This window comes from Sander lucioperca, chromosome 15 (assembly GCF_008315115.2).
Source record: "Sander lucioperca isolate FBNREF2018 chromosome 15, SLUC_FBN_1.2, whole genome shotgun sequence".
Taxonomy (NCBI): Eukaryota; Metazoa; Chordata; class Actinopteri; order Perciformes; family Percidae; genus Sander; species Sander lucioperca.
Genome location: NC_050187.1, coordinates 219,430 through 247,068, shown reverse-complemented (window position 1 = coordinate 247,068; position 27,639 = coordinate 219,430). Strand labels below are relative to the sequence as shown.

General features: G+C 42.5%; 1 protein-coding gene across 1 annotated transcript in view; it reads left to right on the top strand.

Moving 5' to 3' along the window:
• Positions 1-26,414, top strand: part of ttc27 (tetratricopeptide repeat domain 27) — a 115,866-nt gene extending 89,452 nt beyond the window's left edge. The window contains exons 11-20 of the mRNA XM_031299979.2: positions 817-912; positions 7,356-7,478; positions 7,966-8,193; positions 9,368-9,466; positions 10,158-10,210; positions 12,685-12,850; positions 16,044-16,241; positions 16,468-16,579; positions 24,459-24,559; positions 25,640-26,414. Coding sequence (XP_031155839.1) covers positions 817-912; positions 7,356-7,478; positions 7,966-8,193; positions 9,368-9,466; positions 10,158-10,210; positions 12,685-12,850; positions 16,044-16,241; positions 16,468-16,579; positions 24,459-24,559; positions 25,640-25,765 — 1,302 coding nt within the window. The 3' untranslated portion in view covers positions 25,766-26,414. The remainder of the gene's footprint in view (positions 1-816; positions 913-7,355; positions 7,479-7,965; positions 8,194-9,367; positions 9,467-10,157; positions 10,211-12,684; positions 12,851-16,043; positions 16,242-16,467; positions 16,580-24,458; positions 24,560-25,639) is intronic.
• The last annotated feature ends 1,225 nt before the right edge of the window (positions 26,415-27,639 follow it).

Below are 27,639 nucleotides of genomic sequence, written 5' to 3'. Positions count from 1 at the left end.
TGATTTTTTTCTCTTGTGAAAACCTTTTTGTGAGCTAAATTATAAGTGTGAAAATAAACTTGACACCTTGATTTGTGACTTTCTGTTTTATGCTGATGGTGTCTCAGCTGTCTCAAACTCTTTAGTTACTGGGTCACCTAACCACCCCCCGAGGAAGAAATATCAGTATCCCAGCAGAGTCAATCTCTGACAGCAAGTCACAAAACAAAATGTAATGTCATATCCATTTAGTTTTTACATTGTCTTTGATAGTCATGAGATTTACTTCAACTTTTGCCACACCACAGTGAAGTGTCATCTGACAAGGTTGGCCAATCAAATACAAGAAGCAAACATTCCTGGTGGATTACTTTGTAAGATGAACACTGTATACTACTCTTAACCTCCCAATCATCACAACAAAAGATTGTGATGATTGGATGTCTAACCTGCACCTGAGGCAACACGCCTTCACCACTACAGCCCTGTGCATTGTTTGAACCCAAAAAGCAGGTCTGTTTTTGGTTTAAATGCTCCCGACATTCCTGACTATTGTACACATCGGTCTCTACATTTTAAACTGAGAGGATCATCTTTTATTTGAATCTGTTGAAAAGCTGAAAACAGATTTTTGAAAATGAGCCTGAATTTGAAAATCAGCTTATTGTTTATTTTAACCCAATGTATAGAAAAACTGGTATATTACTTGGATTGTTCAGTTGTAGGGTTTGTCTTTAATGAACCGTGTGTGCTACACCGCCCTCCCTGTCTGTGGGCTACATAACAAACATTAACCCACCCAGCTGCAGAAAGTCATCTTGTGTTTTCCTCTGCCAGGCGATAGTAGACCACTTTGAAGACAAGAACTGTCCCGTGACCGAGAGGCTGAAGGGGTTCTACTTCTGCCAAGCCCCCCCCAGATGGGCTGTCCAGGTAGAAAAGCCTTTTTTATGTTTTTCATTTTTAATAAACCAATGTATCTGTCACAATGACTAACAATGACTTGATGAACATCAACATGCTCATAATGACTATGTCAACATGCTCATTGCAGGGTCTGAAATTAACAAGCACCTAATGCAGGCAGATTTTCTGTTTGGAGGGTGCGTTTTAGAAGGCTATCTGCCACACTGGCAGTTAAATGTTTGTATCCTACCAAAACAAATATATAATGGAGAGCGCTGTATCTGACCTCTGCTGCCAGTTTAACACTCACACACAAAATATATAGCTATTGAGAAATAAACTTGACATTTAGGCCTACAGCTTAAATAATGTCTCTTTATGATAAATAGTTTAAGTATTGTGTTTTTAAATGTTTTGGTGTTATTATTTTTAATAGATTATCTTTTTATAGTTACCGTACATATAAAAAAAATCTCTCTAAATTGTGAAGAAATTACTTATTTGATTTTGGGTTGAAGGGAAAACAATTTTAATTATGGACAACTCTGACTGCAGACTCCAAATCCAGCATTTTTACTGCGTCAATTAGGAGAATTTCCCAGAAAGTCCCATATTTGTATTTGCTAATATTTATCTTACCTATTAGCTGTTATTTAATGAAAACAATGTTGTTCTTCTTTAAGTTTGTATTCAATATCAATGAAATGTACTAAAACAAATGTATGTGTGACACAAAAAGGCAATTTATTATTTTGGCCTGTAACAAAATATGCTTAGTTAAGCGTGGTCTTAGTTTAGCGTGTTAGCATGCTAACATTTGCTTATTGGCACTACAGAACATAACATACAGCTGAGGCTAATGGGAATGTCAATAGTTTAGCAAGTATTTGATCATAAACCAAAGTATTGGACTGACAGAGAAAATGTCAAACTCATGGTGGGTCAGATGAAAAGTCAGAAGAGTAGGATACATCATCTGAGAACCATGGATGTTTGGGCACGTCTGTGCTGCGTCCTGGCTGCGTTCCGGTTTTGTTCCGTCCACCGCAACTTTTGAATGTCAGTTAAACATGTTGTGTCATAATTCATATTTAAGTTTGGACAGGTGGTGGGCTTTGGTCCAAGTCACACCACTATCAACACTAATAGCAATACAAGATGGGTAGATGTCTGTAAACTCTGTTATTACATACGCTGAAATATAAACAGGCTAACTATATAAGCTGTTTGGCCTCAACCTCTTCAACAACTATTGGTTGGCCTGTCCAACACTTTGGTCCAACCAGCCAGCATGCTCGAGGACGATACATGCAGAAGACATGGAAATAATCAGCAGCATTGTTCTTGTGTTGCAGGACTATATAGTTAGTTAGCTAGTTGGTCCTAGCACTAGCATTAAACTCTGATGATATAGTGATGATAATTGTATCTCTAGTGATAAAGTAGCATTTTATCTCCCACACAGTCACTGTTCTATTCCTTACCGGGAACTTTCTAATTTTATCTGTAACCCAACAAAATAAAGTAGTTAGCTAATGCTATGTTAACTATTTGCCTTCAAAGTAATGCTAGATCACTATACCCATGTAAGTGGGAAGCTAGTTAGCCAGCATGCTAATATTAGCGGCTTACATTAGAGCAGATAAACACACTGTTTAATCTATTTCTTTGCTTAAAGACACAGCCCTCCAAACTCTTTGGATACAGAGTATCTCTCTTACTACTGCTCTGTGCACACGGCTACAACGTGGAGAAATCCAAAGCTTAACAGACCTGCTGTGAGTAGCTACAGTGTCTAAGCTTTGATTGGACAATCCACAGTCTCAGTCTGACTTGCTTTCAGTTAGAAAATGTTCATTTTCAGTTTTTGGTATAATCCCAAGTATTGCTCTTTGTGCAGAAGGTGACAGCTCTGAAGCAACACAGGAAATGGGAAGTATAAAGGTTTCAGAGAGCTGTAGCAAACTGCACTAATGACATTTTGTGCCACATTTGCTATAAAACAAACCATCATTAGATCTTTGAAGACAAACATGAGACATTCTAACACAGCGCAGGGTAGGGGGCAGAATAAAATAGATTAAGTAGTAAAAGCTGTAATAGAAAGATGTAGACTTGTCCAAGAGATTGAAGGAGGGGGAGTGTTGGAGAGAGGGAGAGATATCAGGTGGGGAGAAGACATTACCCAGTAATAACTAATAACAGCAATAAAGCTGGAATTGAAGAGTCCCTATTGCCGCCTGAGGACATGAAAGCAAGTGGAGGCGGATGATTGCAGCAGGTGCTGTGATACTTTTTTTTACACTGGCGAACCATGGCCTGCATGTGACAAAGCACTGAAGGTCTATTTATGGTTTGTGTGTGTGTGTGTGTGTGTGTGTGTGTGTGTGTGTGTGTGTGTGTGTGTGTGTGTGTTGTACTTTATTTTCATGAAATACCATTTCTTTTAAACGCCTTTGGAGCTAAGGAATTTTTCTACGTTACATACTGTTGGTTTAGCACATTTCAAGCCTGCAACTCCACAACACAGTGTAAAATATGTTACATCACTGCTGACTAGGCAGCCATTTATTTTACAGTACTGTAGTCATTATTTCATATAGTCATTATGTTTAGACACTAGTGATGTTGGTCAGTCTGCAGCTTTGGTCCACACTGTGATATCTCAACAAATATTGGATGGATTGCCATGAAATATTGTATAGACTTTCTGGGTTTATAAACACCTGACTTTTGAGTGAAAATCTGGATTCAGGTGTAATTTATAACTACAGACCAGGCGCCTGGGTAACTCACCTGGGAGAGCGTGCACCCCATGTACAGAGGCTCAGTCCTTGCCGCAGTGGCCGCAGGTTCAAATCCCACCTGCGGACCTTTGCTGTATGTCATTCCCCCTCCCTCACTCCTTTCACGTCTACGATGTCCTATCAAATAAAGGCCTCCGATGCCAAAAAAAAGAATCCTTAAAAAATAACTACAGACCAATTTCCAATCTCCCTTTTTATAAGCAACATACTTGAAAAATGTTTATATAAATAACTGGATGAATGACATTCAATTCACAATATATATGATACATACTAATTGGGATTCAAAGCCAATCACAGCCCAGAAACAGCTAAAAGGTAAAAAAAAGTAAGTAATTCATGACCTCAAGATAAACCGTGACATTGAACTCTATTTTAGTATTGTTTGATCTTCCGGCTGCGTTTGACACTGTTGACCATGACATTTTAATTAAAACGCTCCATGTTTAAATCTGCAGAAACAAATTAAATCTTCTCTGGGGTTCCACAAGGGTCAGTCCTCGGACCATTGCTCTTCAATCTGTACATGCTCCTGCTTGGTATTATCATAAAGAAATACAATGTATCCTACCAGTCATATGCCTATGACGCACAGTTGTACATTTCGCTTTCCCTGATGATCTCAGCTCTGTTAACAAACTAGTTAACTGTATTTATGATATTACTTGCTGGATATCCAGAAACCTTTTACAGCAAAATACAGACAAGACTGAGATTAGACTACTGTAACGCTTTATTTGCAGGATTATCCAAACAATCAGTAGGATGCCTCCAGCTCATTCAAAATGCAGCAGCCAGAGTCCTTACACATTCACGTAAATTTTAACACATTACTCCGGTACTTAAACCACATCATTGGCTCCCGGTACAATACAGAATCACTTTCAAAATCCTGCTGTTAGTCTACAAAGCATTTAATGGTTTAGCTCCTCAGTACATCTCTGATTTTCTCACTGATCATAACCCCATTAGGCCTCTCAGGTAATCAGGCAGAGGCCTTCTAGCTGGACCCAGAATCAGATCCAGGTCTGGGGGGGGGGCTTTAGTTACGGTGGTCCTGCTCTCTGGAACAAGCTGCCTGATGACCTGAGCTCCATCACAACTGGGTCCACATTCAAAAGCAAACTCAAAACCTTACTATTCTCTCAGGTTATTGATTAATTGCAGTATGTATGTGTGGGTGTGAATTTGTAGGGTTGCACTTGTTTATTTTTGTCTTGTTGTGTTGATGCTTTCTGTATTCTGAATTCCTGTTTATGCTTTGCCCTGTAAAGCTCTTTGGGTTTACGTGTAATGAAAGGTGCTACGTAACAGAGATGGGGACTCGAGTCTGAGACTCGGACTCGAGTCGCACTTAAGTCGCACACATAGCTGACTTCAGACTTGACTTGTGACTCGACCCAAAAGACCCAAAAGAAAATGACTCGGACTCGAGCTTCGAGACTCGTTAACAACCGGTTTTTCATTGCTTTTTAAATCTAAATGTATTCATGTATTTCTATTTTCTTTTATTGGCGCATATACGTTGGGGAAACGTATGACGAGCTGCATGTCCCCTGCCCTTTGCCATAATGTGCAACGTAACACATGCGCTATGCCTTATATGCGCTCACTCACATATCAAAAAATGCATTGACGATGGTGACACCAAGTCCTCCTGGAGTTGTGCCTTTTGTCATTAGTTTAGCTTTCAGTAACTTGGTAAACAGTGGTAGTAAGCTAACAGCTACATGCACCAAGATAAATGATGCCGGATCGACAACGTCGAACTTCATCAGGCATCTCAAAACGCTCCCAGATAGGTCAGTCACTGGATAATGTGAAAGAGACGTTAACATTTAGCATATATCGTCACAGGTAGCTGGATGGTAGCTACAGGACATGCTATGATACTGTATGGATGGTAGCTACAGGACATGCTATGATACTGTATGGATGGTAGCTACAGGACATGCTATGATATTGGACTGTATGGATGGTAGCTACAGGACATGCTATGATACTGGACTGTATGGATGGTAGCTACAGGACATGCTATGATACTGGACTGTATGGATGGTAGCTACAGGACATGCTATGATACTGGACTGTATGGATGGTAGCTACAGGACATGCTATGATACTGGACTGTATGGATGGGAGCTACAGGACATGCTATGATACTGGACTGTATGGATGGTAGCTACAGGACATGCTATGATACTGGACTGTATGGATGGGAGCTACAGGACATGCTATGATACTGGACTGTATGGATGGGAGCTACAGGACATGCTATGATACTGGACTGTATGGATGGTAGCTACAGGACATGCTATGATACTGGACTGTATGGATGGGAGCTACAGGACATGCTATGATACCGTACTGTATGGATGGTAGCTACAGGACATGCTATGATACTGGACTGTATGGATGGGAGCTACAGGACATGCTATGATACTGTACTGTATGGATGGGAGCTACAGGACATACTATGATACTGGACTGTATGGATGGGAGCTACAGGACATGCTATGATACTGGACTGTATGGATGGGAGCTACAGGACATACTATGATACTGGACTGTATGGATGGGAGCTACAGGACATGCTATGATACTGTACTGTATGGATGGGAGCTACAGGACATGCTATGATACTGGACTGTATGGATGGGAGCTACAGGACATGCTATGATACTGTACTGTATGGATGGGAGCTACAGGACATGCTATGATACTGGACTGTATGGATGGGAGCTACAGGACATGCTATGATACTGTACTGTATGGATGGGAGCTACAGGACATGCTATGATACTGGACTGTATGGATGGTAGCTACAGGACATGCTATGATACTGTACTGTATGGATGGGAGCTACAGGACATGCTATGATACTGGACTGTATGGATGGTAGCTACAGGACATGCTATGATACTGTACTGTATGGATGGGAGCTACAGGACATGCTATGATACTGGACTGTATGGATGGTAGCTACAGGACATGCTATGATACTGTACTGTATGGATGGGAGCTACAGGACATGCTATGATACTGGACTGTATGGATGGGAGCTACAGGACATACTATGATACTGGACTGTATGGATGGGAGCTACAGGACATGCTATGATACTGTACTGTATGGATGGGAGCTACAGGACATGCTATGATACTGGACTGTATGGATGGTAGCTACAGGACATGCTATGATACTGTACTGTATGGATGGGAGCTACAGGACATGCTTTGAATTCATAAGATTTAACAATACAGTGTTAGGGACAGATCAGATGGCCAGAGACTTGAGACTTGACTTGGACTTCCGAAAAATGACTTGTGAACATCTCTGCTATATAAATGAAATTGCTGTTTCTGTATTGGATGGATTGCCATGAGATGTGGTTCAGACATTCAGGATGAATTGTAGTATCTTTGGTGAAACAATGGTTTATGACCAGTGGCCTGCAAACTAATGATATTTCCATCATTCAGCTGTAGTTTTTGTTTAGTGCTGCTTATCAAATGTTAGCATGCTAACACACTAAACTAAGATGGTGAACATTTGCTAAACACCCGCATGTCAGGATTTTTATTGTGTGCATGTGAGCGTGCTGACATTTGAAGCAGCTAGCATGGTGGTACCTTCTGAGTCTCGTTCTCTCTCCGTCTCCAGAAACAGCTGGCCAGCCTGCTGACAGACCTCGGCTGCACCAGCTCAGCTCTGCTCCTATATGAGAAGCTGGAGCTCTGGGAGGATGTAGTTATCTGCTATGAGAGGCTGGGCCAACACGGCAAGGTACACACACACACACACACACACACACACACACACACACACACACACACAACATGTCCCCCGGAGGTCCGCTAGATGTTGCTGTGTCATGTTTCAGCTGTACAGTGGCTCCTTCATGCCTCCATCACAGTAGAGTACAAAATGAGCTAGGGTTGGCTACCGTTGACTTTTTTACCGGTGCCAATGTGATGCTATTTATCTAAATACATGACATCTTTATTCTAATCCTGCTGAGCTGTGTCAACCCCAGAGGGTTCATTTGTTTTTCTGTTGAACTTTTTTCCCAAATCCATTGTTGTTTTTACACCTCATCTTGGCATTCCATACGTATTACCTGTGTAACTTTATTCTGTTAGTTCTGCATGGTGAACACTGCCTCCTAGTTCCTAACATCTTTCTCTTCATCCCCATTCCAATGACGGTCTCCTTCCTTATCCATCTCGTCCTCCACTCTGACCGTCCCTCTCCGTCCCGTCTATTTGCCCAGGCTGAGGAGATAGTTCGCCGGGAGTTGGAGAAGAAGGAGATGCCCAGTCTGTACTGCCTGCTGGGAGACATCCTGAGGGAGCATCAGTACTACGACCGTGCGTGGGACCTGTCGGGCCGCCGCAGTGCCAGAGCCATGCGCTCCAAAGCCCTGCTGCACCTCCGCAACAAAGAGTTCCAGCAGTGTGTGAACTGCTTTGAGCACTCACTGCAAATCAACGGCATGCAGGTACAAGCACAGCACTTACGTTTTACTGAAAAATGTACTCTCCAAAACTAAGATTCTTGTAACACTAATAAAATTTCATTAAATGATTATTCATTTATAAATCCTATATTATTGGAAACCTTATATTCCAGATATGTTGTTCAGTATGCTTCCCTTTACTGCCCTGTAGTGTAGCTGTCCTACTGTGTGTAGCAGACAGCTCTACGTCTGATTAGAATAGAACAGAGAAGCAAAATGGCTTGGTGACCGGCGCAGGGGAATGCACTTGGCCATGCTCCGCGGCATGTCGCGGCGCTCCCGCCTCCGGTCTATTGGCCGGCTCAGTGTGCTCTGTGGAACGCGCCAAGACTCCGTCAGAACAGACAGGGCTGGTATGTTTACTGGAGCAAAACAGACAGCTGCTTCTGACACGCTCGTGAAATCTCAAGCACTGTCTGTGTTCAGCTGTGCTTGGTGGAATCCAACAGCTCGAATATAAGCAGAAATAAGACATGCAACAAATAGTAATAATTCAGATATGAAAGTTGTGGTTGAGAGATGTGCTTCTGGAAGGGATAATTATAAAGAAACTATCTAATCTGGTAGCATTATGTACATATACAACAATACCTAGGGCTGTCTCTCCCTTATAGGACAATCCGATATGTATCTAGATACATGGGCTACCATACTGTTCAGGGACGATACATTTATATATGGAATGATAGATACAGTTAATATTTGTTTAATGTGAACACATTCATTTCCTATTATAAAGTAGTACAAAGTAGTCGATGAACAGGCCCTCGCCATTTAGGTTTTTTCCCCACTTTTTGTACCAAATTCATCCCGAACTGTAGCCTGGTTGACACCAGACCCTTCTCAGTTGTAACTGAGAGTGGGTCTGGGAAGGTTCATTGACAGTTCATTTCCAAAGGGGCGTCACCAACGGACGCCGCTCAAATGCCTCTGGGCGCATTGGATACATTGGATGTTTTCTTGAAATATCTCTGCATAGATCTAATACATGGATGTGTGTGTGTGTGTGTGTGTGTGTGTGTGTGTGTGTGTGTGTGTGTGTGTGTGTGTGTGTGTCTGTGTGTCTGTCTGTCTGTCTGTCTGTCTGTCTGTCTGTCTGTCTGTCTGTCTGTCTGTCTGTCTGTCTGTCTGTCTGTGTGTGTGTGTGTGTGTGTAGCTCGGTGTGTGGTTTTCCCTGGGTTGTGCCTACCTTGCCCTGGAGGGCTATGAGGGAGCTGCCAGGGCTTTTAAGAGGTGTGTGGGACTAGAGCCAGATGTAAGTACCTACACACACTCAACATTTCAGTAACTACATCACAAGGTGGAAAAGTACAAGTTCATGCATGGAGAAAATAACAATCCCATCAAACACTCCTGTTCCTTCGTTCACAGTCCAGAACACACACACACACACACACACACACACACACACACACACACACACACACACACACACACACACACACACACACACACACACACACACACACACACACACGTTTGTTTCACTATCTTTGTGGGGACCCATCATTGACATAATGCATTCCCTAGCCCCTTAACCATCACAACTAAATGCCTAACTTTAACCTTGTTGGGTCCAGCATTTTGGGCCCCACAAAGCTGTGCAGACCCCACAAGTATACTGTATTCCCTGGTTTTTGGACCCCACGAATATAGTAAGACAAGCACACACACACACATACATACATACATACACACACACACACACACACACACACACACACACACACACACACACACACACACACACGAAAACAAACACCACGCAGCAGAATCTGCAACACCAGTACTCTTTCTTCACACCACCCTGCACGGTTTGATAGCCTCTGTGGATTCTTCTTCTCTTCTATTCTTATCCTTCCATATGTAATGTTATTATTGTACTACACCTCTTCCTTACTGTGTCCTTCCCTTTGTTTTCCTCCTTTACTCCCTCCTCTTTTCAGAATGCAGAAGCATGGAACAACCTCTCTACAGCCTACATTCGCCTCCAGAAGAAGTGAGTATGAGTATGACTGTGGTGTGTATTGGAAATGTTTGTGTTAACTTGTTTGCATTGGTAGTGAAAGTGTGTCGGGTAATAGAATAGATTGAGCTTTGTTAGGTACGATTTTAGCAGTAGAAACATCAATATCCACAGCAAACATAATGGAAATGGCTCCATTAGTTTTCAAGATGAGTTGTGATGGGTCATGGTACGTGTAGCACCAAACAAAAGGAAGTCACCAAAGTGTGACCAGCCCTGTAAACGCTAAATAAAAATCTGTCCTTGACTTAGTGAGTGAGTGGAGCTGCACCATTGGTCGGCTGAGTGTTGGAGTTTCCCCATTGGTCGTTGATCAAAGTGAATAAGCGCGGAGAGTGATGGCAGTATGAGTATCGTGAGATAGCTCATACATTGCATACAAGGAAAGCCTACTGATTAAAACAAAAACTGTAGGACTACTTTTTTTTACTTATCTCCTGCGGCTTACACGATAGGATTACCCTCAAAGTGAAGCTTTATCAGACTGGAAAGCCGTTATTGATCACTACTGCCATCAACAAGACAACAAGGACTCTGGCTGCACATCCACCCAGCCATCCAAAAGATAAAAACAAGAGTTATCCACAGACACAGAGGACCTACAGACGACATATATCGAGGTTAGTGTCTTGTCCAGCATTAATAAAATCTTTGTGTGTTTTTTTTATCTTCGTGTGTCGCCTCACAAAGAAATAAAAGAGCTAAAGTCAGCTGGCAGGTTTATTGAACAGTACTCATAAAACACCAGGGTCATCATAGGCGAATGTGTGATGCTGGCCTTCAACTTGAGTGAGGTGCAGGACCCATGAACAGAAGCTGGAAGAGTGCTTGATGCTATCTGTTAAGCAAGGTGGAGGCAGTGTGATGGTCTGGGGGTGCTTTGGTGTTGGGAAAGTGGGGATTGCACAAAGGGAAAGCCTGATTAGAGCCAAATTGGTCCTACGACAGGACAATGACCCCAAGCATTGCATTCAAATGAAGTGCCCATCAAGCCAATCCAATTTATGGGATGTACCTTAGGAAGCTTGGAGTGACTTTTCTGAAGATTACCTTGACAAATTGACAGCTAGAATGCCAAAGATCTGCAAGGCAGTAATTGCTGCAAATGGAGAATTCTTCAATAGAAGCCAAGTTTAAGCGTGCTTTCACATGTCTAGTTTGGTTTATTTGGTCCAAGAGCTAAAAATTCTACATTGTAGCATTTTTCAGCCGTTTGGGTTCCTTTTCACACAACACTGTTTGCGCTGGTTCCAATCAGTTGATTAAATGGTGAAACTGACCAAATTGCAGCAAACTAGTCATGTGACAACATTCACATCATTGGCCAGATGTGTCTTTGAACGTAATTGTTAAACTTCTATTCGATTGGTCAGAATTAACATGCGGTAAATTGCCAGCAGAGCTCCCGCAGGAAACAAAGAGAGGAGAAAAAGCCAGCAGACAACATGTCATTTTTTCAAGTCCTGCTATGGAAAGAGAACTACGCAGGTTGATTGTAGCGCTGGTCATCACAGTGCAGCGCAACTGACTTCGGCAGCTGGTTCAGGCCAAAAATGTGCAGTTCTTCCAGCAGTTGAATGCGTACTGAGACCACCTCTTCAAGGAGTTCTCGGTATGCTTGATTTGTCCCCTTTGGTGCGCATCTCAGTGCGATTGCTGCGAGACAGCTGCCCAAACGGACCGCACCAAGGGGGAAAACCAACTCTAGTGCCATTCAACACAACTCAGTGAGGCAGGTGAGACAGCCCCCTCAAGCACCAAATTGTTAATTCAAGCGAAGATTATCTTTTTTAACCTTCTCAGTGTCTTATGTATTGTTTTCAATTTACAATTTCTTTGATGAATAAAAGTATGAGTTTTCATGGAAATCTAAAATGTTCTGAGTGATTCCAACCTTTTGAAAGGCAGTGTCACATACCTTAGTTACACCTTTGTAGTTGTGGTTAGGAGCCCGCTTTGCCCACAGGACAGCCTAAGAGCTTCGTGGTAGAGACCTCAAAAAGCTGCTTTGTTTGCATCAGACGTCTGTTCTCTCAGGCCTGAAATGGAAAAGCTTTTATTAATACCTGGTTAGCACCACTGCTGATTCAGCAGGAGCACTTTTTAACTGTGTGTGTGTGTGTGTGTGTGTGTGTGTGTTTGTGTGTGTGTGTGTGTGTGTGTGTGTGTGTGTGTGTGTGTGTGTGTGTGTTTGTCTGTGTGTGTGTGTGTGTGTGTGTGTGTTTGTCTGTGTTTGTGTGTGTGTGTGTGTGTGTGTGTGTGTGTTTGTCTGTGTATGTGTGTGTGTTTGTTTGTGTTTGTCTGTGTGTGTGTGTGTGTGTGTGTTTGTCTGTGTGTGTGTGTTTGTGTGTGTGTGTGTGTGTAACATCACTGTTGTGTGTTAAAAGTGGATTTGACACATTTATGTCACAGTGTGTTCATTCTCTTTCTGTCCCCCTTATTTGCAGAAACAAAGCCTTTTGTACCCTTCAGGAAGCCCTGAAGTGTAACTATGAACACTGGCAGATCTGGGAGAACTTTATCGCTGTGAGCACGGACATCGGGGCGTTTGCTGAAGCCATCCATGCCTACCATCGCCTAATGGACCTCAGGGAAAACTACAAGGACATCCAGGTAAAGGACTGCTCTTAATGTCATCTTCTCAAACTTCACTCTACAGCTGGGACCAGGGTTGGGAGGGTTACTTTAAAAAGATTCCAATGCTATTACTAATTACCTGTGATTACTTTCCAAATATGCAACTAAAGATGACTTTTATTTAAACCTTATACCCTGTATATATATATATATATATATATATATATATATATATATATATATATACACTGTAAGACAACAGAACAATGTAACCTTAGAAAATATGAAAGAATGGGACACCAAGATTTTTAGCATCAAAAATATGTCTTCTGCTCAGTATATTTTTAAAGAAAACACAATTTTCATTGATCAAATTCAGGCAGTATCCTATAAACCCACAATATAAGTGCACAACAAATGACCACATTGGTTTCATTGGAGACCGGAATGGAGTTGTGTGAGACTCGATGTGTGCACATGTGCATGGTAGTGTAAGCTATGGGGTGTGACCAGGGAGTACAATGGTAAGATTTACAAAATCAATTTTGAGTTGGGAGGGAAAAATGAACTGGGGTCTGTTTCTGCCCGCAAGACTCTACTATATACGGATATATATATACTTTAAACTAAAGATCTTTTGGACATGGAAGTTGAGGTTAAATCACATTCAGATGAATTGAACACTCCATTTTATCTCAGGCACCCTTCACTAATTCAAATAATCCAGTACATTCATACCCACCCACACACACACACACTCTCTTCTGCTGGTCTCGTTTTGTTTGTGTAGTAGTTCTGTAGTACTTTACCTATGGCTTGGGTACTTACAGGGTGCATCATCTCTCCCTGGATGCCCGGGACAAGGCAGCCCTCTCTCCCCTTTCTTGTTTTGCTTATGACTTGAACCTGTAGCTCAACAATCAGACACAGTTGTTGATTAAACCAATCCCATAGTTTGGTCACCAACACTCCATTGCTTTATATGCAGATGACATTTTAGATTGATATAATACTAAAACCTCTATAATCCATGCTTAGCAGTTGTTTGGTCTTTTTAGAGATATGTCAGGACATTAGACACCTAATCAGCATTAATGCATGTCGAAGAAACCCCACTCTCCGGACTCACAGTCCCCATTTTCTGGGTATTATGCTCACATTCTGACATTTTCAAGCTAACCTAACGAGCAGCGAACATTGACGGTCAGATGACAGACAGAGTTAATGGAAAATGTCTCTGTATCTGAGAGCACTGCACCCATTGCCGTGTCTGATCTCTTGTGTATATTTTTATCACAATGTTGATGTTTGATATCACTGTGCAGCAGTCCTCTCCCATGCCTTCCTCAGGGAAACAAACCTGTCAAAACGTCACATAAAAGCAGTCTCTTTACTTCAAATGACTATTCCATTTTTACCCTTCTATTTTTATTAACATTCATCTTGCACCTTTCAATGGTGTTTTGCATAAAAACATGCTCCTTTAACTACATAATCAGATCTCAGTCCCATTTTTAGAAGCCACAGTTCTGCCTTATTCTCTTCCATATTTCTCTGTCCTGGGGTTGTTTGTTGCCCCGGGCCCAGAGCAGGAGCGTTGGAGCAGTGGTGAAGGAGAGATGATGCCAGGGACCGCCATGAATCCTCTCTGGGGAATGTGCACAGTGCGCTGACACCATTGGTGGAGCTGAGGGTCACATGTAGGATACCGAAACGCAGTGCCAATAGGGCACCGGTTCCGACGTAAATGGTAGGAACGAGACCGAATAAGAACGAAAATTTCGGTGCCTGACTTTTGTTTTTTCAGAAGCATCGCTGCACAGGACACTACGGTACCGTTAGCTAGTAGCTGGATTAAACCCAATGGTTCAGCGGTGTAAACCGTCTGACTGCAGCTGCTGTTGTCAGAAAACAAAACACAGACGCTGTGTTCACTTGAAACTCGCCAGCCTTGTGTTGCATTCAAAGTTATTGTAAAAAAAACCTTTTCCCATCTAGTGCTTGTTTTTGTCATTTACCAGCAATCTACTGGTGAAATAAGTCATTGTTATAAGTTATTGTTATGACATTATTAATCAATCATTTCATTTTGACCATATGGCCTTAGCAATAAACAAGCCGTTCTTTAATGTCGCCAACTGTCGTCTGTGCTCCTTTTTTATATTATATACATTATGAATATATATGTGTGTATGTATATATATATATATATATATATATATATATATATATATATGCACCGTTTAGGCACCGGCACCATTTTAAAAGTATCGTTTTAGCACCGGTATCGGAAAAAACCCAAACGATACCCAACCCTAGTCACATCACACACACACACACACACACACACACACACACACAAATCCCTTGAGAAAAAAAGAGAGCTTTCTACCTTCTCCATTGTTGTGATGTCAAAATAACTTCACAACGAGCTACGATGACAATTCTGGCCTGTCATTCATGTTATTTTCCCTTTTTTCCTCAACCAAGATGTTATTACTTTTCCATTTAATTTCACACTTTAACTGGATCCAGCAGGAATCTGAATAAGTCATCCATTCAGTTTTCACCCTAATAATAGAGATAGATAGACAGCATCAAACAGAGTTCTATTTCTGGATTTAATCTCCCTCTCATCACAGTCAATGTCACATCAAATAGACTGGCATCAGAGACACTCCGGCAGATATTATACTGCGTGTGTTGGTCTTTACAGCCTTGTTTGTCTTTGGAGGAGCCAGTCTACAGCAGCCTGTGTTCAGGTGGAAAGAGATGTGGAAGATGTGGCGGTAATAAAATCTCACATAATTGCCATAAACCACAGAGACCTGAGAGTGATAATTAGCAGTCTCACGCCAGTGCCATTATGAGTTCCAGTGTTTGTGAAAATGAAAACCACGTTTCCCATAAACCCAGTTGCTTTCCATCCTGCCGCTTCGTCTTTGGATTCTTTGGCAGTTCGAGGCAATGCTGCTTTAATGAATAGTAATTAAAGAACCACAACCACAAGGCTGGCAGTTCGATCCCAGGCTCCTCCGGCCACATGTCAGAGTGTCCCTGAGCCAGACATGTATGTGACCAATAATATAGTTTCTTCTAGAATTGCATGTGGAATTCAACCCGAGCCATGACATCACATATAATGATGCTGAGGCTTGATGAATTGTGATTTATCTTTGAACACAAATGCGTTGTTGACGTATGTATCATTGATTTGTCCCCATGGCAGATTGTGCAGATCCTGGTCCGAGCAGTTGTTGAGAACGTGACGGACAGCCAGGGGGAGCAGGCTGCGGCCCTTGGCCCCAAACTGAAGGAGCTGTTGGGCCGGGTCAGTTCCCGCCACAGCAGCGACTCTGAGGTATGGCAGCAGTACGCCCTGCTGTATGAAGACGGACACAGCTCCAACCCAGAGGACAACGAAAAGGTTGGCGCCAATATTATTCATATTTAGTATTTGTTCTGAGCGGCACTGATTGAATTAATTTGATGAGATGAAATGTCCCAACCATGTTATTTCCCTATGCTGCTTGAATCATAGTCAGCTGAACTAACCAATAATCCCCAGGGCAGAGACCAGCTAAAGCCATGACTGCATTTGACTTGTGTGTAGCCACCTAATCTAAAGGCAGGGTTATTGTGTGCTTTCCCAGGCTCTCCAGTTCCTGTCCAAGGCTCATCGCTGCAAGCTTCAGGCTGGGGGCTGGGAGAAGGAAGCTAGTCTCTTCAAGGAGGTGGTCCTAAGAGCCATCAATATGGGGGAAGGTGATAGCCCTGCCACTTTTACAGTCTCACTTTTGATGTCTTTCCTTACCACAGTAACTTATTGAATATTGGACTCAGGATTCTCAGCCATCATAATCAATATTATCCACTCATTCTGTCTTCTGAGAATTTATTATGTGTCCTTGGACTCTCCACTCCCAAACTGTAATGCAATGTCACATTCAGCCCAGCCCTGACAAACCGTCCTAAAGTATTGGTAATAGTACCTATACTCGAGGGTCGCCGGTTCAAGTCCCCATACAGACCGGGTACCAGTGTGGACTGGTAGTTGGAGAGGTGCCAGTTCACCTCCTGGGCACTGCTGAGGTGCCCTTGAGCAAGACACCGAGCAAGTCCTGTGTCACACTAGTGACGGTTCTCTCTGGCCAATCAGTGGTCTGCAGCGTTTTAACTCCACCTTCTAGTATCCACTCAGCTCGCTTGGAACCTCGACTGAGATGGTACCAAAAAAAGTACCAGGTGCTAGCCACAACTTCTGCTAATGGAAAACCAAAAGAAAAATAGGTTGTGCCGTGCTGTGCCGTGCCATGCTGCATACTTTTGCTGTTTACGTTGTGATAGCCAGGACAGAGGATGAAATGATAACAGCTGTCTCAGTTATGTAATACTCCTAAATGCTCAAATGTGGTGCGACAGTATCAAACTTTACCCTGTTGTTGTGTTGTCAATTATATTCACTGTTTCATTTTGGATTGTACAGTACAACTGATGCAGATGAGCAGTGTCTGCATAATTCATAGTTTGTTTTGTTTTTTACATGGTCATACATGTAAAATGTAAAAAAAAGTAGTGCTGTCAGTTAAACGCGTTAACGGCGTTAACGCAAACCCATTTTAAAGGCGTCAAGTTTTTTCTCAAACGTCTTTTTATTAAAGCATACGATTTGACATACAATTCACTTGTACATTCTAAGAATCTTTTTTATAACTAATTCAATAAATCAAATAAACAGTAAACTTAAAGTGGTACAACATTAAAGCAAGGCAAAGCAAAAAAACAAAACAAAGACAAGTAACAACAATAATACAAAAACAGTGGCAAGAACACTACCAGGCTGACCGCGATCCCCCACATTATCCCATCCCCCTGTCTGCCCATCTAACCCCTCCCTATGTATCTCCACCCCATCCACCCTCCCTCACAGAGGCCATCACTCTAAAACCATTATAATTGTCATTCTATCATGTGCTAGGATGCGGACTGTTGTACTGGAATTGTAGTTTTGAGGTATGATATAAGGGGTTTCCATGTTTTATTGAATAAGTTGAGCCTGTCTTTCAGTGTATACCTTATCCTTTCTAAATGAAGTGTGTTAGTTAAATCCTCTAACCACATCTTAGAGGTAGGTACAGTTGTGCTCTTCCATAAGATGAGGATTAATCTTTTTGCTATTATGAAACAATAAGAGAGAAAGCGCTGCTGTGCCACACTAAGTTTCCTGAAGGTCTCCGATATTCCAAGAATGATGAACAAGGGCTCAGATTTGATTGAAGTATTTATGACCTCAGACATAATGTTACATATATCAATCCAGAACAATTGGACCCTTGGGCATAGAGCAAAACTATGGAGAAGTGATGCTACAGAAGAGTGGCACTTATCACACATAGGTGACACCTCTGGGTATATGTTGTGTAGTTTCTCCTTTGAGTAATGAAGCCTATGAATAATTTTAAATTGGACAAGACAATGTCTTGCGTTATCTGAACAATTATGTATTTTTTCAAGACTTTCTGTCCATAAATCATCTGGAATAGATTCACCAAGTTCCTCTTCCCACTTACGTTTATAATTTTCAGTCGATGGGGAGCTTATTAATAAGAGATTGTTATAGATGCGGGATATCAATTTACTTTCGTTAGGAGACAGTTTCAGACAGTCATCTATTTTAGATTGTGATTCAGTCTCAAATTCTCATAGGTATTTCCGAACGTAGTCCCTAACTTGTAGGTAACGAAAGAAGTTATTATTCCCCAGCTCATACTTCCTCTGTAGTTGTGTGAATGAGGCAAAGAAGCCTCCCACATATAAGTCACCAATACATTGGACACCCCTCTCACTCCATGTAGAAAAGGCTCCATCCAGACTGGAGGGGGCAAATGTAGGGTTTTTAGCGATGGGTAGCAGAGGAGAGATTGGTTTAAGATTAAAGGTGGTCTTGATTTGTTTCCAGGTACAGATCATGCTATGTATGATTGGATTGTTATTATACAGGGACTTATTAACCGCAGCCGGAGCTAGTAGGACCGCGGCCATAGAATACGGGTGGCAGTCTTCCCGCTCCAGCATTAGCCAATCAGACATTGGTATTGATGTGTCTAACCAAGAGGTAAACATCTTAATCGCTGAGGCCCAGTAATATAGCAAAAAGTCTGGGAGTGTCAATCCCCCCTTCGACTTTGGCCTACAGAGATGTTTTTTGCCTATTCTGTGAACCTTGTGCCCCCACAGAAAAGGAACTATTAAAGAATCTAGTTGTTTAAAAAAGGATTTTTTTAGAAACATTGGGATGTTTTGAAATAGGTACAACAATTGCGGGAGGAAAATCATCTTTATAGCATTAATTCTCCCAATTAAAGAAATTGGGAGCGTGTCCCAGAATGATATTCTAGTCTGTAATCGCTCTATTAGAGGGGGGAAGTTTGCCTGGAATAAAGAGGAGTACTGCTTCGTCACTTCTATCCCCAAATAGGTAAATTTCTCTGGAGAGACTGTGAATGGAAAGTGATCTAGGTGTGCTAAGTCACTCATATGGACCGGCATTAAAGTGCCCATATTATGAAAAAATCACTTTTTCTGGGATTTGGGGTGTTATTTTGTGTCTCTGGTGCTTCCACACACATACAAACTTTGAAAAAAATCCATCCATGCTGTTTAGAGTGAGATACGGTTTCTGAATGTGTCCTGCCTTCAGTCTCTGGGTGAGCTGTTCAAAATCGGCACGGCTTGTGACGTCACAAGCCAAAACGAGCAGGCTAACCGCAACCATTAGCTCGTAGCGTTAGCATGCTAATGCTAATGCTAACGCTAGCATGCTACCTCGTTCTCAGTAGCAAAGCACTGCTACAACACACACAAGTTCACCATAATCTACAAAAGAACTACTTCCATGTGCGCCCTCATTTAGAAGTCTCCCAGCTAATCCTGCCTTGTAACTGACCTAAGTTGTAGAAACAGCCTTTCTTTTACTGTCTATGGAGCTAGCTAGCTGACATGATCTACATCTGAGCTACTGGGCATGTGCAGTGCAATCACAGATAGTACAGAAGAAGAAGAAGAAAAGAGGTCTCACTCTGTAGCTAAAACAGAGACCAGGTGAAAAGAGGATCTGCAGCAGTGAGAGAGAGCGGTGCAGTACAACAAAAATATGGTGTTTTTTGAAAATTAAACCATGTAAACCTATTCTGGTACAACCTTAAAATACAATTATGAACCTGAAAATGAGCATAATATGGCTGCTTTAAAACGCTTTTAGTCCAATTGATCCGATAACCCGAAAAGGTCCCAAACAGGTTGATTTTGTCCAGAAGATTTGGGATAGTAATTTGAGGCTGCGTTATATATAAAAGGATGTCATCTGCGTATAATGATATCTTATTATTTGTGTCTTTGGTGGAGTAACCATAAATCTGGGGTTCTATTCTGATACATTGGGCTAGAGGCTCGATAGCCAGCGCAAAAATTAAAGGGGATAGTGGACACCCCTGCCGTGTCCCTCTATATAATCTAAACGAGGAGGATATTGTCCAGTTTGTTAGGATTTGAGCCGTGGGATTATTATAAATGAGTTTAATTAGTGACAGGAACTTATTTCCGAAATTGAACCTATTAAGAACTTCAAATAAGTAGCACCACTCAATCTGGTCAAATGCCTTCTCGGCGTCAAGTGCAAGTATGACAAGATCAGTAGGTGGACCTCTCTTTGTATATATAATATTGAAAAGATGTCTAAGATTGAAAGTAGCACTCCTGTTTGGTATGAAACCTGTCTGGTCCATATGAACTAGTTTTCCCAATAGAGGATTCAGCCTGTTAGCCAGTATCTTGGCAAATAATTTTCCATCGACATTAAGGAGGGAGATAGGACGATAAGCGCCTACTTCCTGTGAGTCCTTCCCTTTTTTGTGAATTAATGTGATCACAGCCTCAGTTAGGGTGGGGGGTAAATTACCCTGTATCTGGGCATGTTCATACAATTTCAACAGGTAAGGGGATAGGTTTTCACTGAATGTTTTGTATAATTCCCCTGGAAGTCCATCAGGACCGGGTGTCTTATTACTCTTTAGGGAGGCAATGGCGCTCCGAACCTCTGCAATTGTGAGGTCAGAATTCAAAGAGTCACAATCTTCCTTGCTCAGTCTGGGAAGCTCACATTTGTCTAAAAATGCATTAATAGTTACAGAGTCTGAAGTGGTCTTTGAGGTATACAAATCAGTATAAAATTCAAGAAACCTGTCATTGATATCTTTAGGCTTTGTAAGTATTGTATTATTGTGAGCTTTTATCTTGTGTATTGTTCTGTCGTTTTCCATTTTTCTGAGTTGTCTAGCTAGTAGTTTGTGTGGTTTGTCACCAAATTCAAAATATTTTTGCCTAGTATAGAGGAATGCTTTACTTAGTTTTGCAGAGATAATTTTGTTATATTCATACTTAAGTGTTGCTATTTTCCTGTGCAAAATAATAGAAGGGGAGTGTGCATTTTCTATGTCAAGTAATTTAATTTGATCTCCTAATTCTTTTAATTTGGTCTTATTTACTTTTAGCCTAGAAGCTTCAAACGAAATGATACAGCCTCTTATGTAAGCCTTGAATGCTTCCCAGGGGATGGAGGGAGAGGTATCAGGGTTGTCATTTATTTCAAAGTATAAAGAAATCTGGTCTTTTAAGTATTCGCAAAATTTATTTTCAGTGAGTAGGTGCGAGTTCAGTTTCCAAGAGGCATGTGGCTTATCTACATGATCTAAACACAACGAAAAGGTGAGTGGGCTGTGATCTGAAATCACAATGCTGTGATATTTAGCATTCACTGTGGACGGTATGAGTTCCCCTCCCCTCTACCCCAGTCCGCCCCACAACCGTTAACAAGGTCAGCCCAGTCCCCATAGTAACAAATGAAAACAAAACTACTCTAGCCAATTCAAAGTGAATGTGGCGCGAGCCTTCTTAAGGAAGTAAGTACAAATAAACCAGTAACTTAAGTTACTTCCTCGGACCTTCTGGTGGCCTGATGTTAACTCCTATCTGTGATCCCATAGCTTGGTAACTTATACAAATTTTTTAGATAGTTTAGTGAAGAAAAGAGAGTATGATTAGTTAGAGTGCCATAGTAATATAGTATCCATGGGCATACACACACACACACACACACACACACAGAACTACACGTACACACGCGCGCGCACACACACACACATACACAAATATAAACATATACACAGGCCCACACACCCATACATATACGTACACCCATACACCCAATATCTATAGCTAAGAAGGAAAACTGTAATAAGATTTTCCCCAGTGTGGGGATTCGCATTGTCTGTATAACAAAAAAAAAAAAAAAAAAATAGTTTAAACATCTATGACCAAAGGGTTAACGGAGTTGTAGCTCCGACCTTAGAACTGACATCAGAAACATCTGTAACAGTAATCATTACGAATTAAGGGAGGTAATAACACATTGGATATCTTTCAATAACAGTGAGACATTTCCACACTTTAAAGAACTAACAATTGTCAGGGCTCCAAATAAGATATCAGAAAAAGAAACAGTAACAGTGCAAACCTCGATCTGTATGAGCCAGGACATAACATTTTCCAATCATTCTTTTAATGAGAATGGCGGTTTTACAGTCAAATGGTGAGGCACCAGCTGTGTGTGTGTATGAGTGTGCAACTCACGTGGATAGGTGACAGCTAGTGTTGCGCTAGCGCTAGCCATAAAAGCTAACTAGTAAGCACCAGTACATAACCACCTCTCTGAATATCTTGATTCTCCACATCAGCAGTGATTGCATCAGTTTAAGCGTCCTCCTGTCTCATTTCAGTCGAGCCAGATGCAGAGAGGCGTTCGGCATATTCCTCCGCTTTTTTGGCATCTATGAACGAGGTCTGTGTGCCGTTATGGGTTATCAGGAGCCTGGCAGGATAGAGGAGGCCGTATCTGACCCCCGGTCTGCCCCGTAGCAGCTCCCTGGTGCGGTTGAATAATGCCCTCTTTTTAGCCACGGCAGGCGGGTAGTCTAGAAATATTTGGATCCTTTTACCACCGTGGTAGAGCTGTTTCGCTGCTGCAGCCTTGCGTAGGATGTCCTCAAGCGTGTGGAAGTAGTGTAGCCTCAGTACAAAGGGTCTGGGTGGCTCATGAGGTTCGGGTCGCCTTCGGAGGATCCGGTGCGCTCTATCAATGAGAGGCTTCTCATCCAGGGATAGCACCTCTTGCAGCAACCCGGCAATAAAGTCTCTCGGCCTAGGTCCCTCGGTCCCCTCAGGGACTCCGATGACCCGGATGTTGTGTCTCCTCGAGCGCCCTTCTAGGTCTTCGCATTTCTCAGTTTTTCTACTTCAGAGCTCAGGCGGGTGACATCGTCCGACTGGTGTGAGGCGGATTTCTCTATCTCTCCAATAGTGCTAGCATGCGAGGCCGCGGTTTTCTCCAGGGCCGTAATGGAAGTCTGCAGTTCTTCTTTAGTTGTAGCCAACTCACCTCTCAGCACGGTGTACACCGTCTGTATACGGACATCGATAGTGGCGCATATGTCGTCTTTAATCTGGGTAATTTCATTTCGTAGTGCAGCAATAGCGGCCAGTACAGCCCGGTTTGGTGGGTCCGCCTCCTCACTCAGGTAGTCGGGCTCCACCATCTCAGTTGAGTCCGAGGGTTGATCAAGGCCTAATTCTTGTTGGTCGTTCTTTTTGGATTTTCCCTTTTTTGACATCGTTCTCTCCTTTTAGGTTTGATTTCCCACTTGCTTGTGTCTTCTTATGTCTCTCCAAAGCACTTCTAGGCGGATATACAGCAGTTTAGTGTATTAATAGAAGAAAAGTTACCGGAGCTATGTGAAACACGTCTCACTCCTCCATTGCTCAACAGCGCCCTGGCGTCAAGTTTTTTGATTAACGATTAAGATTAACGTTCTTTTTGGCCTAGCAAACTTTGTAGTTTTTTTCACATGCTGTTGCAACAACTAGTAACGTTAGAAAAACTACAACACCACACCGGATCTAGCTAGATCGGAAACTAAACAACAGGCACGCCGCACACACTAGTTTGGGCTTGGAGCCGGCCAAAGAGTAGTAGGCTAATGTTACGTTTTGAGTGGATGGCCAGCGCGAGACGCCGAAATGGATGCCAATAAGATTCTGAATGGAAAGTTTACTTTTAAAAAGTTGCCAAATGGTTCCATTGACAAGACCAAAGTGATCTGTGTGTTTTGTCGTTGTGAACTGAGCTATCATCGTAGCACGTCCAGTCTGAAATACCACTTGATGGCCAAGCACACAGCTGATGCCAATTCTTCACCCCCTCATCAAAGCCAGGCGACAATGGACGACTTCAGACAGAATCACATTTGCACAAAGCAAGCATATCCACTTTTCCATGTTGACAAGAGCATTAAAAAGAGAAAAAAATAATTCAACAAAAAGAAATCTAGGGACATTTAGAATAGATAAAAATTTGCGATTAATTTCGATTAATTGCGAGTTAACTATGACATTATTGCGATTAATCACGATTAAATATTTTCATCATTTGACAGCACTAAAAAAAAGTGAAACAAACTGAGTTCAAATCTAGAACAACACTACAGATACACAAAAGCATCTAATCCATTCTCTGAATGTGTCTGTGTCTCAGTGACCATCAGCTGCTGTAAGAAGAAGAGTAATCCAACAGAAGCTCTTCAGCTGCTCTCCTCCACCCGCCTCAGCCTCAAGAGTCTGGCCACCAAAGCTAAGGTAAGCTCAGGGTTAATCACAGTCCACTGCTGCACCTCAACCCATCCCATTCCATGCCATGATAATACCATTAAAAGGATATTGATGCATCTTGATGCATACATTTTTTTATTTCTATACATGATTTATTTTTTTTCTCACTGTGTGACTACTTTTCCATTACTCTCAACAAAGTAGAATTTATAGGAAAATATAAAATCATGTGCCTTAAAAGAATGGTGATGAAGTACCCCCCAGGACGAAGCCACTGACACAAATCACACTAGTGACTATTTTAATCATTGCATACAAAAGTGAAACTATATTTAGTGGTGAATGCTATGTAGTTGTCTAGTTTGGGCACTAATGAAAACCATGATGTGAAGAAGCTGAAGACAGCAGGTATCATGTACATGGGTCTAGCCAGTATCAGAGTCTGACTGGTTGACGGGATGAGTTGCTGCTCAGCTCGCACTGTCGCACTCCTGAGGGATTTAGCCTTTTATTAACCATCTGCTAGCTTTAGCACTCAGTCCGTGCTCGACTGCTATCTAGCTACAACATATTGGGATGGATTATGATGTGCACAGTCAGCTAACACTTGATAGTTTGTCAGCGGTTAAAATCATTACTTCATTGGTCTTTTTGAACACCAAACCAACTCGATTCTCACTAACCTCTTTAAAATCAAAATGGTGCAGAGTGAGTTCTTGATAAACCGACTTTGGTCGACATATGAATATTATTCTATTTTTATTTATTTATTTATCTTTATTCTGTTTTATGGGGCACCATTGGATGCAGGGAGGTCAGTGACGGAACATTTTATGATTTGCCTGATGAAGGTGGAATACTGAAACATCACTAATAAATGTGTCTTTGCAAGTTAGACAGGGGACATAATCACAATGGAGCTATGGAATCAGGAATAAGGCATCAGCGCACAGGTTGGCCAGAATTGCAGCAATGCCAAAGATATGTTTGAGTTCATTTAGAAAGTGTTCATATTACAGTTTGTCCACCAGAGAGCAACTGTAAAATGTCCTGAACCCAAAGCGCGATCATTAGTTAATATTTTTCTTCTGCATTACTCTGTTCCAGCAAATGCACACAGATGTGTCCACGGGTCAGATCCACGGCGAGCTGCAGGATGCCGTTGCTGCTCTGGAGCAGCTGCTCACAGAGCTGCAGGAGCTGGGCGGGACGCTGCGGGGCCAATCACAGTGAGCGGGACGCTGCGGGGCCAATCACAGTGAGCGGGTTGCTGCGGGCCAATCACAGTGAGCGGGTTGCTGCGGGCCGATCACAGTGAGCGGGACGCTGCGGGGCCGATCAGTGAGCGGGACGCTGCGGGCCGATCACAGTGAGCGGGACGCTGCGGGCCGATCACAGTGAGCGGGACGCTGCGGGCCGATCACAGTGAGCGGGACGCAGCGGGGCCGATCACAGTGAGCGGAACGCTGCGGGCCGATCACAGTGAGCGGGACGCTGCGGGGCCAATCAGTGAGCGGGACGCTGCGGGCCGATCACAGTGAGCGGGACGCAGCGGGGCCGATCACAGTGAGCGGGACGCTGCGGGCCGATCACAGTGAGCGGGACGCAGCGGGGCCGATCACAGTGAGCGGGACGCAGCGGGGCCAATCAGTGAGCGGGACGCTGCGGGGCCAATCACAGTGAGCGGGACGCTGCTCAACCAGAGACTAACTAACCAGAGACTCAGCTGCAGTCATCAGCCCTGTGTAAATCAAGAGTTTTCCATGTGAGCACTGAGAATAACAGTAGATAAAGTTAGTGATGTTTTATACCTCTATATCGACATTGGAATGGAAACTGACTGTAAGGCATCAAATAGTAAAGTAATGTTTAAAATATGGAATGCCGGGGCGGCCTCTAGCTCACCCAGTGGGAGCGTTTGCCCCATGTTGGCTGAGTCCTGCAGCGGCGCGGGTTCAAATCCGACCTGCTGCCCTTTGCTGCGTGTCATCCTCCATCTCTCTCTCCCACTTTCATGTCTATCCACTGTCTCTATGTAATAAAAGGGAAAAGCCCCAAAAAATAATCTTATATAAATATGGAATGCTTGCTTTATTTTAGTTGCATTAGGACAACATTGATTTGGATCATTTCTGTATTACAAGGTGAGCTTGAGGAACGTAATATTACAGAGTTGGTGTCAATGTTGTAGTGTTTCATCTGCTTCTAGTACTGAAGCTAAATCTTAGTGTACTGATGCATTCTGCAGGGTACCAGTCCCTTGTGGCCTTGTCAATCTTCTCCTATAATACTATTAAAATTGAATTTGTATTTTTTTTCTAAATATTCAATGCTCAAATGCAGCCTGTTATTAGCTTATGCATGGTCAATGCCACTATAAGCATGTGGTTGTCGTTACACGTTCTGTCCACTAGAGGGACTTCTAACATCAGCCTGGCCTTGAAGGAGAGCTACGTCATGGAGCATTCCATTTCTGGAATTTCCACCACGAGTACACAGCGACAAACACAAATCAACAGAGAACTCTGGAATGAAATATTATCTAACATATGTAGTCTGTTGTAAAGGCTAACGGTGCTCGGTTAGCACAATGACATCATGTTAGAAAGCACAGCCGAAATGTCATTAACGGACAATAACAATAGTGTTAACCACCGTGCTAACGGCATTGATAACTAAACCAAACGCTGCTGTCACTACTATTTTAGTGATTTATAAAAAACCTGTTTCTTGCAGATTGTCACGTTACTGAGAATCCAGCTGTTAGAAGGTAATATAAGTCAAGGCTAACTCTGACAGCTGAAGCTCTCCATGAAACTCCCAGCTGAGCTCCTATAACTCGCGACGCAGTTAGGAAAAAAAAGTCATCCGTCAGATATTCATGTTAAAGCAGTATTTCTCATCCTCCTTTAGATCCCCAGCCGCAGCCTGTCACTCCCTCTCTGCTAACGTTACTCAGTCTCTATGGTAACTTTAGCTCTGCCTTCTGAGATCTCACTAGCTAGCTTACTTATTCACCCTTTATTCATGTTTTAACGTCACTTACATTACCACTTCTTTGACGGCAGAGGTGGCAACAAATTAAACTCCTCCTCCTACGGGCAGCC